The 13,588-nt window shown below is 35.5% G+C and overlaps 1 protein-coding gene across 6 annotated transcripts in view; it reads left to right on the top strand.

The window, feature by feature from the left end:
* Positions 1–10,965, top strand: part of Synd (protein kinase C and casein kinase substrate in neurons protein Synd) — a 116,729-nt gene extending 105,764 nt beyond the window's left edge. For 5 of the 6 annotated variants that reach the window (XM_019047944.2, XM_019047942.2, XM_019047938.2 and 2 more), the window contains 4 exons: positions 355–465; positions 1,815–1,987; positions 5,930–6,138; positions 8,035–10,965. In XM_019047944.2, coding sequence (XP_018903489.1) covers positions 355–465; positions 1,815–1,987; positions 5,930–6,138; positions 8,035–8,144 — 603 coding nt within the window. In that variant the 3' untranslated portion in view covers positions 8,145–10,965. The remainder of the gene's footprint in view (positions 1–354; positions 466–1,814; positions 1,988–5,929; positions 6,139–8,034) is intronic. The other variant, XM_019047941.2, reaches the window with a different exon arrangement.
* Positions 10,966–13,588: the final 2,623 nt, after the last annotated feature.

Genomic DNA, 13,588 nt, shown 5'->3' on the forward strand with positions numbered 1-13,588 from the left:
TCTTGCGATTTTTTGGTTTTCCTTTTCATTCATATGGCTAAAAGAAGGTGTCCATAGAGATAAAAAAAATAATAATTGTAAAATCCTGCCATAAATTTGATAATGTCTGATAATGATCTGGCAAGGGTTCCTTGCTGCAGAAACACTGTAATGAAAATACAAAAACCTGTTCGCCTTCTGTAAGGCGTTGATTCCCTCTGTGACAAAAAAGACTCTCGCGGTTCATATCTACGGACACCTAAAATAGTCATTGAAAGTATATTTTTTTGTTTTGTTATTTATTCATTTTGATGTTGTTTGCTGTTGTTATAATCGCATGTGATAGTACTATGTATGTGCATTCATTTCATCCAGGACTACACGGAGGAATTCCGGGATATTTCCAAGGGCAAGGTGAAAGAATCCATCCCAGCAGGAAGTATCACCCTCATCAACCAGCGACCTGTCGGTGAAGATTTACCGCATGTATGTTTTATTTTTGCTTGCTTCTTCTCTCCTCGCTGTTTTATCATCTCTTTTATTTCTTTAAATTTCTCTCATTTTATATTTCCTCCTCTACTCTTGTCACATTCAGGCATCTTTTTGTCTAAGGAACAATACCAGGTTAGTAAAATTCTAAAAAATGTCACAAAGGAGAAGAAAAAAACATTATTCTTGTCATCTTGAGCTAGGAGCAGGTCAGAGGTGAATCCTCTGCTTGCTCCTTCAGTATTAATTGCTGCATTCTACTTTGTAACAAGATATTTCATTTTTCCGGTGTGCCATTATCGCTGCCAACTCATATTTACTGGAAGTTTTGCTATGTATAAGGTATTGTTCTTTAGACATAATTTTCTTTAAGACGAAAATTTTAAAGCAGTGTTTTTGAGAGTATTCTTGGTACCCGAATGGTTTCCATGTATGTCATTCATTTTCAAATACTCACCAAAAAGCATTTCTTTGCAACAAGGATCCTATCTACTATTCTATTGAATGTTCCCCATGGTTCCTACTTCATCGAGCAAGGAGCATTTTGTGACGCTTATTTGGGGCCGTTCAAGTATTACGTAAGGCACTCAGGGGGGGAGGAGGTCCAAGCTTGTTTTACGGAGCCTTACGAAGGGGTAGGGGGATCAAGCCGAGTCTTACGTAAGCTGACTGGTAAACACCCTGACAGTTAAATTTCAATTTTTTGCTTCTTTTTTTTGCCGATTTTCATCAACATATAAAAGCCTTAAATTTATTCCAGCTATTTTACCAGCCTTTCTTCGTTTTTTTCTGGGAAAATGGGGGGGAGGCGCCTTGGCCAATCTTACGTAATTCCAAAAGGGGGGCCAGAGACTTCTTACAGGTGTCTAACAGGGGGAGGGGGGGAGTCAAAAAGTTGGCAAAAATGCCTTGCGTAATATTTGAACGGTCCCTTTATGGTAAAATAAATTTGAGCGCAAGCGGTTAATGAATGTCAGTAAGTTTGTCCCTTAAAAGCCCAGCCATTTTGCAGCACTTTTTTCAAATTTCAAACCTCAAAACACTCTTAAATATAGACCTCAGCCATAATCTTTACTCCTGAGGCCTTTGTTTTGGTAAGTAAAAATCAGGTTTGAATTCACTGAATGCTTTAATGGGGATAAGATTCAACCAGAGGCTGGTTGGTTTTATGAGATGTATACTGATGTCACTGTGATGACCATACTATGAGATGTATTCATACGTTACGTTTCGATGATCTTTCTAAGATTACTTTTACTATAGCTTATTTCTGCTGTGTATTCTTGGCTAGGGCAAGTTTATGTGAATATATCTTTGGAACTCAATTAGACGTTGTTAATTTTCAGGACTACCCGCCGGTGAACCAGAAAATAGTTCAAAATAAGAAACAGTCAACGAATCGATCAGCAAACAACGAAATAGCCAATTCCAAGCGACCAGTCACCAACAATTCAATTAAAACTAAGTCTCCTAGTGAAACAAATGGTACTGCAACCAACAACCGCATTCCTCCAATTACGTAAGTTCAATTTTGTTCCTTATCTATTCAGCTAATTATCTTTTCACATTCTTTTGTTGACAAGAGTGAAAACTTTCTCCTGTAATCATTTTGGTTTTAAGTTACCAAAAAAATCCATTGAAGACAGGTGGAATGACCGGGGTTGAAAATCTTTAGAGAGACCAACCACAGAATTTTTGGTAAGATGAATGTATAGACATGTTTTTTGCAACTTCAGATTAAATTAGCCTTACAACGAGCTTTGTTAAGTATATCAGAGCTGAAATTCTCCATGCTAAATAGGACATGTGCATTAATGAATGATACCATTTGTGGGGGAATTGTTAAAAAAAATTTATGAACCGACATGCTGAGTTTGAAGAGGAGCAACACACATCTACAGCAAAGCGCGGCATTGATACCTCAGCTCACCAAACCAAGTTGTTTGGTCCTAGTTGCAAGAAATTCTTGTTGTAAAGTTTGAAGCCTTATCTCGCGTCTTTTTCGTGAGTTTATTTTAAAGAATGCAGCCAAATTGTTGCAATTTTTCACGATGAAAGGTTTCTTTGAGATACAACATTCAATTTTTCATAGCCTGGCCCCAGATTCATTTGCAACTGTGCCGAAATTTTAATGTTCCAATAATTTTGATATTTTCTGAATGAAACATTCAGATTTTCGATCCTCTTCAGATATTTTATAAAAAATAATGACTTATTTTAAATATGTTTCTTACCTCTAAAAAACAGCCATCGATTTTTAAAAGTTATGAGATTATTTGGAAGTTTCAAACGTTTTGGTTTTTTATTATTTTGTTAGAAAATGATATGACTGACTTTTCGTTTTCATTGCATGCATTCTAAAACGATGTCAATAGAGCGTTGATGAGAGTGTTGAAGCTTAATTTCAATTATCATTTTCCTACTCTAGGTACGTTCTAGAACAATATACAGTCATTGATCAGTTCTGGTCCCAGTAGAATTCCAAGTTTTAGCTTGTATTAAGCTCCCCTGGCAAGCACCTATTATGATTTAGTCAATGGGCCTGTTGCAAACTTTTGCTAGAGCAAAAATAAGAGTTGTTTCTTATAGATAATGCCTCAAAAATCACGATGAGCGCATCGGCAAAGTCTGAAATGCACTTATAACTTCACAATCTGCGTAAGAAATTTGCGGTTTTTTGAGCTTCCCGCTTCAAAAACGATACTACGGCACAGGTGAACATTTTGTTAGAGGAGTCGCTCCATCGTCGGCAATATTCATCATGGCCGACGCTTGCGCAGTTCTGCGCATAATTCGAGGAGAGTTCAAGGTCAATCAAGACGGGCGAGAAAAATATGAACGTAAACACGCCGATTGTTACTTGGTCTAATCCTGTTCAGGTGTTATCTCGTACCATCACACGTGTTTTGGCGGATTGGCATCGGCCATGATGAGTATTGCAGACGATGGAACGACTCCTCTAACAAAATGTTCATCTGTGCCGCAGTATCGTTTTTGAAGCGGGAAGCTCAACAAACCGCAAATTTCTTGCGCAGATTGTGAAGTTATGAGTGCATTTCAGAGTTTGCCGATGCGCTCATCGTGATTTTTGAGGCATTATCTATAAAAAACAACTCTTAGTTTTGCTCTAGCAAAAGTTTGTAACAGGCCCATTCAAGTCATGTAAACTAGGCGCGTGGACTTTATTACTGTTGCGATAAAAAAATGTCTGTCCTTTACTGTATAGCAACTCAACACTCCCTATTTTCTCCTTAGAAATTGTTGTGAATAAAGTAAGGGCATTTGTTTTTTTTTTTTTGACATTTTTGGCCTTGATTTCCCTGCAGAACAGTGTGGACCCAGCACTATTTTACCATCTTGTCACTCACAGTATTCTGGCCACATTTTTAGTGGTTTTTTTGTTAGGTTGTTTTCCTCTCATTCCAAAAGTAATGCTTTAGTTTGAGTTTCAATCATAGGGCTTTAAGTATAACATCATCATGATCAACTGAGAATTTCCCCTCAAGTCAAATGAGAACTCCTGTCAGATAAGTTGGCAGTTGTTCACTTTCCGTTTGCAAGTGACTGCGTTGCCCTTAGCCAGTAGACATCATCGACTTCAGGTGCTGTAGCTGTGCGCAGAAATGTAAATTGATCTATTGTGCAAGACAATCAAAAGTAAACAACTGCCAGCGTTTCTGATGCAAATTCTATTGTATTTTATCATGGTGTAATGTGTTTTCTTCCATCAAATGTATTAGGAGCTTTTGCAGCAGTTGTTAAACCCGACTTTGTTTCTGAGCTTTCTCCTTTGCTGAGTTAGTTCTACCAGAATCCTATATTTTTTCAATTTTTGCGTCCAAAAAAGTGTTCAGTTTGTCATTAATCAGCCTTTGGACTTACATGGCACCCAATGTTTGTAGCAAAATATTGTGTTGTCCGCAGTTATCTGTTTTTAATGTTAAATGCCATCGAATATTTAAAAAAGTTACATCGTGTTTGCCCAATTGCCATTTATCAACTTAGAAAGAAACATGTAGTTAATGGCCTGGGCATTTCTTTTTTTTCTTCTTACTCCTAACATTTTTTTTCATACAAGGTGTTATAAAATATAGTAATAAGTAGAATAGGGTTATAAGACCCCATAAATGAAATCCTAAACAAAATGGATGGAAATGTAATAAGTATCGAGTAATACATTTTGTGTGACAGTTGAGAATTGGAGCTTTCTTTTAGGAAAATCATATCAGTTCCACGGTTTAGTAATTTTTCAAAACTTCATCAACAAAGACCTTTTTTGGCTCAATTTTTGCATTTTTTGTTCAGAATAAGGGGCTTCAGATTGAGAGAACTTCCATAGGTGAGCGTTTTTTGTCAAGTCAGGTCGGAAAACCAGAACTTGAGATGCTGTTAGAAAATAATCTCCGACAGAGATTGTTAAATAACATTTTAATTTAATAATTTTTAGCTTCACACATGGCAAATCACAATTTTAATTCACATATCTCTGAAAAAAATTGTTATTCTCAATAGGGAACTTGAAAGCTTTATAACTTTGGCTCAGCTCAACATCAAATCTGTGAGCTGTCTATGTTTGTGACTTGTTTGAGCCGTTTGCTTTTTGGTTCACTGCAGTTTACCCCCGTTCATGAAGCACTACTCTGAGCATTTGTACTACTCCATCAATTCAAATTTGTTTGACTGACACCCCCCCCCCCACAAGTCCTTCTTCCTGTGGGCAGTCATATCAGGGTTGCCACAGTCAGGGAATACCGGGGTCTATTGTCAGGGGATTTTCATAAGTCATAGATATGTCAGGGATAAGTCGCTAAGTCACTTTTATTTGCTTTCTCGAGTGGATTTGTTGTTTCAAACAGCAAATTTTGCCTGAAAACTTTTTTCTAACTATGTCTTTCGAACAAAGTGGCATTTGCTCAGTTGTCAGGAAAATCAGGGAAATGTCAGGGAATTTAATTTTCTAAATTCTGTGGCAACCCTGTCACATGTGTTTTCTCCAAATGCTCCTACAGGTGTCGTCAGCTAAGTTTGCGGTTGTTTACTTTCGGTTTCCAAACGTTTTCGTATCACTACTATCCACATGAAAACATCCGACTCTTGCAGGAGCAAGAACACAAGCCTAGATAAGTTTTTTAATACTTTCAAACCTTGTAATACTTTAATTCTTAGCCATACAGAAATCACAACCACATAAAAGTCGCGAATCATAACTGATAAGTAGTTTTTTTACGATACGATCATGCGACGGATGTTTTCAAGGTGGATAGTAGGGATCGCTGCTTTGTGCAGAGGCCGAAATTCGTCGTTGGTGCTTGCAAACCGAAAGTAAACAACCGTCAACTCAGCTGACGACACCTCTAATAATCAAGGAACTAATTATGGAAGAAAAAAGAACTGAAACTGGTATTTGAAGTTGCCGGTGATGATGACATACATGATATTTTGTATTTTCTTATGATTGCAGGAATGGGTCGGGTGGCGGCTCGGGAGGATCTGGCGGCTCAGGGAGTCGGGGCTCGGCGAGCGGGGCGGCGGAATCGAACCCGTTTGAGGAGGACGAATGGGATGAGGATGGGTCGGAGACGCTCGTAGACAACGGAGAACCTGGAGTTCCTGTTAGAGCCCTCTACGACTATGAAGGTGCTGAATCCGATGAACTTAGCTTCAAACAAGGTAACGTATTTTGGCTCTGGGTGTCCTGTTGAACAAAGACATTAAGACGGAGCGCTCGAAGAAAAAAAATGATGCAAATTCTAATTCATGCAGATTCTCGCTTGGCCAGAGGATTGGCGAAATTGGGACAAGTTTGAAATTCAAATATAGGGCGGGAACTGAATGAAATTGCGTAAACAAAGTATTCTAGGTTGATTTTTGCTCAAATTCACTTACTCATATATATTTTTTTAACCTTAGGTTATTTTTGGTCCGTCATCGACCAATTAATCTCTTTTGGGAGTAACTGTCATCTTGGACTGTAACGGCCTGTTTGAACGGGCAGTACCACCATGAGCAAAAGACAAACTAACTTTATCAGAGATCCTTGCTTGTTACCGAGCCAAAATAGGTGTATTATACTGAGTCACCGTCCCAACTTTATTTATTTGTTCATTTTAGTGACTAAAAACGAGTTTAGAACAAGAAATTTGCAAAAACCAAGAGTACAAGTTCAAATCAAATTTCCCTTTGTCGCCATGGATTCCCGTGCTTATTTACACACTCACACAAACGCAGAGCGCCAGGACTGTATCACTTATCCCCCACGTTAGTAGATACGAGCGTGCCGTCATTATGTCTTTGCGTTTGACAAGTAATCTATTTACCCTTTCAGTATTGCACCTAAGAATTCTCAGATTACACGAAGTAAATACTGAGAACCATTCCTGAAAATTCTCATTTTGCACCACACATTTGAATTTCCCACCCTTTCTACATGCCCTTTAGAAATTGAATGTTTTAGTTCCAAAACGACCCAACTCAGGTTTTTTAAGCTGTTAATTTTTTTTTTTTTTTTGGCATAGAAACACTTTTTTCTGGCTGTTACGCAGTTTTTATCGACTCCTGAAAAATTTCATTTTCCAAGATGGGTCATTTTCAAACTGAAAGATTCAATCAAACATGCAGTATTTTCTATTTGTCACTAAGAATAAGAATCAAAGAGTTTGCCTGTAAAAGGGCGTCATTGAAAAATGTGTGTTCTTGGCATAACTCATTTGAAACTTTGAGAAAGTGGTTTTGTACATTTTGGCTTTTAATTTTGCACAGGAGCGTCAGATCAAGACAAAAATGTGACAATGTGTTTCCAAAGATATGCCAATGCTGTATTATTAATTTTCAAAATGGAGGACAACTTTAAAATACGCCCTTCTATAGGCAAACTCTTCAATACCTAACAACCATGTTGTATGCTTAACTGTGTGCACTTCAATTGAATTGGCCCTTCTCAAAAGAACTCAAGCGCCAGAAATGAAAATGCAAGAAAAACTGTAAAAACTGTATTAATTGACCCGTTTTATTTCCTAGAATGAGTACATAATAATGTAATTAATCAATTAAATGCTATAATATTTTGGAGCTTCGAGTTCTGGAACAGGTCAATTTAAACTTCTATTTTGTATTTTTTCGTTTTTTAATTCTATAGCTCTAGTCTTTTTGAGAATGTCTAATTGAATGGCAGTGACTGATTCTTAGCTCAGCAATGGGTGGGTCAATGTTTTTATTTCATAAAACACAGAAATTAAAAGGATATAGTGTAAGGAAGAGCATGTGACTGGAGCAAATCTGTCAATTACATTAATGATTTAAATTGTAAGATTCATTTTAATCCGACAAATATTTTAATTTTTTAGTGGGTACAAAGTTACGTTTTTAATGTCAACAGAGGATGTGAGACTGGAAGAATTGTTAAAAGCTATTCTTTTTAGTGTTATTAATTAGTTTTATTATTTTCTATTGAGGTCTAGGTTGAAAACAAGCGAAAGATTTAGACGTGATGAAAGAAAAGTTACCTCATTTTATCTGTTCATAATATTCACTGAAATTAGAAAAGTAATAAATTAATCTTTATTCCAGGGGAAACTTTTGAAAAACTAGAAGATGAAGACGAACAAGGTTGGTGCAAAGGACGGAAAGAAGGGCGCGTCGGTCTGTATCCAGCAAATTATGTTGAACCAGTTGCGTAAAAGCCCATACCATGTTGACATGCTGTTGCCGTAGATCAAGTTGTTTGTAATGCGTGGTCGGAGAGGTGTCTGAAGTGGTGTTTGCATTGCTCAACTATCACTCTAAACCCGCAAGCGAATATCCAACGAGAGCAACCGAGGATCGCCTTGCATTCAGACCAAAAATTCCAAGTTGCCAAATCTCTAGTGATTTTAAATTTGTTGTTTCATTCTTCAGGGTCTTTACGCACTCCTACAGGAAACTGCGCAATCTTTGGCCCTTTCAGCTTGTGCAGAAGTAGTTCTTAGAGCCTCTGATGATGATTATGTGTGAGATTTCAGCAAGAATATTGCAAGAAGGCACTAACTGACAATCATCATTTCATGTATTGCCATTCTTTTAAATTAATGGAATGAAAAATAAAATTGTAATCCTAGTTTTAATTTAATGCTATTCCAAAGAATATTTTCCAAAACAATTCTGAATCGTTAGAGGTTGACTCAAGTAATAAATATCCAGATGGATTCGAGATTTTTCAGGATTTCGGGAAGTATTTTCTTCTCCCTTGTGACGAAAGTAATAGCTTCAGTCTGGGACCAAAACTGGGGAATATTGCAGGAACAAATAACCGGTACCCATTTTTAGGGCTGAAAATTGCAACACAGGTTCTTACAAGAATTTTTTCACAACATTAATGTGCAACAAAAATTGGGATGCGAGTTATCTGCAGGCAGGCATTTTTGGGACTACCATCTCAGAATATTCCTTTGTTACTTCCTTTTAAGCTACTAATCCTTATGCTTGCTCAAAATACGACAGCATTTAACAGACAATCACTTGCAATGAACAATCAAATTTTATTCAACTTACATGTTTGAGTCTTGAAGTATCAACATTTTCTCCATCAGTTCGTCGTAATCGAGAAAAAAAAAAATTACCAGCCACCTGTGAATTTTCCATGAATCTAAAACCTCAAGACATAAATGGTAGTCGACTTTTGAAAACCAAAGCAAGCTCTTTAATACTTTATCATGAAACGACCACCTTCTTTTGCATTTCTTGTTGTTGAACTAATATTTATTAATTTTTTGGTTGGAGACCAGACTGAGAACAATTTAAATGTTTTAAGAGCCTCTTGTACTTCTATGATTTATAATCTACGAATGATATTCAACAGAATTTTTGAAGATAATAGGGTGTCCATCTTATTTCTGGTATCCAGAATTATCAGCTCCAGAAGTTGTTTTTGTTGAGAATTTTTGCATTCTTGCATTTCCACTTCGTTCTTGCTCTTCCGTTTGAATAAGTCCATGTATTGAAAGTTTATTTTTCCGGGTATACGACGTCGCACGACGTGAAATACCCAGTTGTTGCATTAGTTAAATTTGTTGTATAAGATTTTTATTCACTGAGAGCCTTCGAAGCTCTCCCTCCTTTTTAAATTGTTTTAACTTGTTTAGTCTTGTGTCAACTTTGTAAAATTTACATTAATAAGTTCTAGGGTACAAATGTGTATTCAGCTAGTTTATATGTATTTGTGTAGTTACAAAATTTTATTTATATTCGTTCGCATTCATGAACGTTATTTTTATGTATTTATTTATCATGTTATTATGTTTGTAACCAAAAATTCTTTGAATCATAACCGTATCATCTGTACATTTGCCTTACAAAAATGGTGTATTTGTTTCTACGACTGCCGCTGTGAAAGTGTTCAAGACATTTGTACTTATTTTCTGAACAAGCAGAAGACACTTAAGTGAGGTTGAGCTGTGTCAGTTTTGACTTCAAATGAAATTGCGAATCCTTCCCTGAATAATTGCTTAAAGTGACTTTATATTAATTGGAAATAAATAGATTCGGAGATATGAAACAGATTAGGCTAAAGTATTGGTTTCACTTTCTATATTCAGCAATATATAGAACCACTCAGTTTACACAATTCAGTTGTCTATTTTATGAAATCTCATTTGAAAGACCAAAAACTTTTAGTATTCAATAGCTACGTATCACATCCTATTAATCAAACCGTATAGTAAATTCTTTTCAACTGAATAATTAAGGCGTTAAATTTTGGTTTCCAAATCTGATTTTCAAGTAGCTGGAGGCTGAAATGTACTGAATTTTGCAATTAAGAACTCCTATTTCTGGCTCATTCATGAAAGCACTCATTTGCATCATGAAACTAACTGCACATACGCTGTTTCTAAAATGACCCAGAAGTAGTAGCTCCTCATCGCACAGTATAATCAAAATGTACTTCTAGAGCCAGTGGTTCCTTTACTAAATATTTTAGGTGAAACCTACTGTCAAGCAAAATGTGTTCAGTGTTTCAAAACATTTTTCATCTTGATATACATTTAGCTTAAAGATCCATCATTCAATGACTTCAAAAGATTTAACCCAATATGCTCGCGAGAAGCGGAATGTAACAAGAATTTCCAAGTGACCTATAATTTGACAAAATTTTCTTGTTTTTTTTCTTATTCAAACTTCAATTATAAGACTGCTAACGCCGAGAAATACATTTTCAGGAAAATTAAAGATGTCAAGTCTTGCTCACTTAAGCCTCCATTGGATACCATAAAGCAGAATGGAATTATCTACAAAGGTAGTTTTGAAAATAAAACGCATGTACCAAAGCACTGAAATGGACTAACATGTTGTTTTTTTTTAAATTTCCTCTGCAGGTAAATCCGCTCTACTGAATGACATCCCATCATGCTGTTGCCACACATGTGTTTTGAACCAAGGAATTGCCATAATGACAGAGCTGTGTTGTTGAACTTAAACTTAATGTTTTTTTTTTGTATGTAATTTGTAAATAAATAGTGCACTCAATTTTGGGGCCTTCTTTGAACTGCTCCTTAACTTCTCCGCTAGGAAATCTTTTTACATTTGTTGAGTCCAGAAGAAATGGACCGTAAAACTACAAAAATACGTGTCTCAATTGCTGTTGCAAAATTTCTGTATCTGCGTTACTTTTTTGAAGGAATGTTACTAGAATTTTTGAAAAAAAAATCGTCTGAGAATATGACAATGTAAAGAAAAATAAATAAAAAACTTGTGCAAAAATTATGATTATAGTCATCCTTCAGAAAGTCAAATGTGATAAGAATTCTGCTACGTTGCAAACTGAGATATGTGGTTTTATGGTTTCACCATAAAAATGTGATATACTGCTATTTAGGCCATCATAAATTTTCTATCTCTAAATAGGAAAAAAACGTGCCAAGAAAAGAAGCATTCTCTGAGAAGACAAGAAGCCCAGTTTGCAATACCGTTTATATCCTCTAGACTCTTCAATTGTCTCTTTCACAAAAGAATCCAAAAATCTCTCGGATGAAAATTACTATGAATTAATGCTCAAGGTGCATCTGCAGACTTCAGTTCAGAGTTTTGCTGCCATGTTGATAAATTAATATTTTAACTTCGATGAGACATTTTTATGACAGTCCTTTTGCAGCTTGTTTTATAGATATGGTAGATATATTTCAGAGAGTTCAGTCTTGAAATTTTTTGGAACAACTTTGAAATCTTTGCTCACCTGAGTTTTGCAAATCCTCTTCGCTTTGAAATTGAAATATCTGAATCAGTTTTAATAAAGTCGTCTAAAAAATGTCATAAACAAATCTTTAATGATACCTTACATAGGTCTGGAATAAACTAATTTTGATGAATTAGTTTTCTATGAAAATATCTCAGAAACATGAAATTACTTTGGTGAAATGTTCACTTGACCTCCATAGATTTTGAACAGGTGTGTTGCCAGGGTCAAAAGGGCAAATGTTTTTTTTTCCATCCTTCATCTAATTCTTTTTTTTCTTCTTTTTTTACACGGACACAAATCAAAGATATCGTTCAAAATTTTTCTGGAAGACCATGGAATGGCCTAAAAAATAGAATTATGAACTTGTCAAAATTTATTTTCCTAATATTAATATGATTTTTTCTACCGATTTAAATATTTTTCAAAAATTTGAATTGTCCCAATAGAGATACATTAATTTGGATTTCATGTATATCATAAAATTTAAATACTTACTTCAAGCACTTGTGGCCCCCTTTGTTTTTATGGCTACTGACTCTCAGTAATTTATTAGAGTCTTTACCTCCTATTACCTTTTTTTCTGTGAAAAAATGAGATTAAAATCTCTTTTGTTCGGAATACATATGTTTAGTTAGCTCTTACTTGATAGTTGCTCAATCGATAAACTGAAGCAATCATCCCCTTAATACATTTTGAGCTGAACTACGAAGATGAACTAATTACTTTTGCGTCAGTCTCTTTCGGAAACTTTTACAATCATTACTTTACGCCAAGTGAATTGTAGTGGAGTTCACAGCATTTATTACTTCAGTAAGTATCAATAATAACATTTCAGAAAAAAATTTGAAACTGTCTAAGTGGGGCTGTCGCATCATGGAAAAATTGCTTTAAAAGTATGTAGGTCCTTATCAATTTTTAATTACAAATGCGTTTTCCACCTTGGAAAGCTTAAAACTGTTTTTATACCTAAGGATAATATAGTCGCAAATAAATGGTCTCAGTTGCAACACAGAACCTCAAATGGTGGAATGTTCTATAATGTCAACAGTATCATACTGGAGACTGACACAGCGATCAATACTCTATATTACCTCTGGAAATCTATTGGTGAGATTTTTTTCTGTTTGAACAGGTTAAATTTTTGGTGTCTCCTTTACATGTTTTTTCAACTTCAATTTGATCAAATCAAAAATAGTAAAAATAAAAAGACACTCTTGATTTTTGACGCGTTTTCCAAAAACATTTTTTTTGACAGCCCCATTCATTCTTACCGTAAAAAGTTTCTTCAATAATTCGTTTTTAAATGGTACAGTTTCTTCCTCTCGTACCTTACTCCCAGGGGCTGATTTGGGAGAAATACTCATGCATTTTCAAATTATTAAGAGAGATTAAGTGAACTGTTACAAAAGTTGAGGGACCAGCCCCCTCACAACTCCTGTGCAACTTTTTCAGTATTATATTCAGTTCACAATTTTAGACGAAATTGAGAGTGTTCGTGCGAGTGTATGGCACCTCATACTTCCAAGAAATTAAATGAAATTGACAGAATAAGAACAAGCATTTATCTCTTTTTTAAAAGTAATGCAGGTATCTACAACTATTAGATCGGACAGTTTTAATCATTGTTAAAATAACTTTTTGCAAGGTAGATCAATTTTTTTACCAATATTTTATTCTTTTCTTTTGATACTCATCTACCTGTGTGAACCAGTATATGCCAGTATTCCCTACAATATCCCAGTTCCTCTTTTGGGACCGTACAAACCTTCGCTTAAAAGTGATCATTCTTAATCATTGAAGTTTAAGATGACTCACAGAACAGTACACCAGTATAAATAGATTGCAAAGGACGAATGTTTCACAAATTTGAGGTCTCAAACTACTTTACGTCGTCTTTTGTAGCTCAATCCTTAT

Source organism: Bemisia tabaci, chromosome 9 (assembly GCF_918797505.1).
Source record: "Bemisia tabaci chromosome 9, PGI_BMITA_v3".
In the NCBI taxonomy this organism is placed as follows: Eukaryota; Metazoa; Arthropoda; class Insecta; order Hemiptera; family Aleyrodidae; genus Bemisia; species Bemisia tabaci.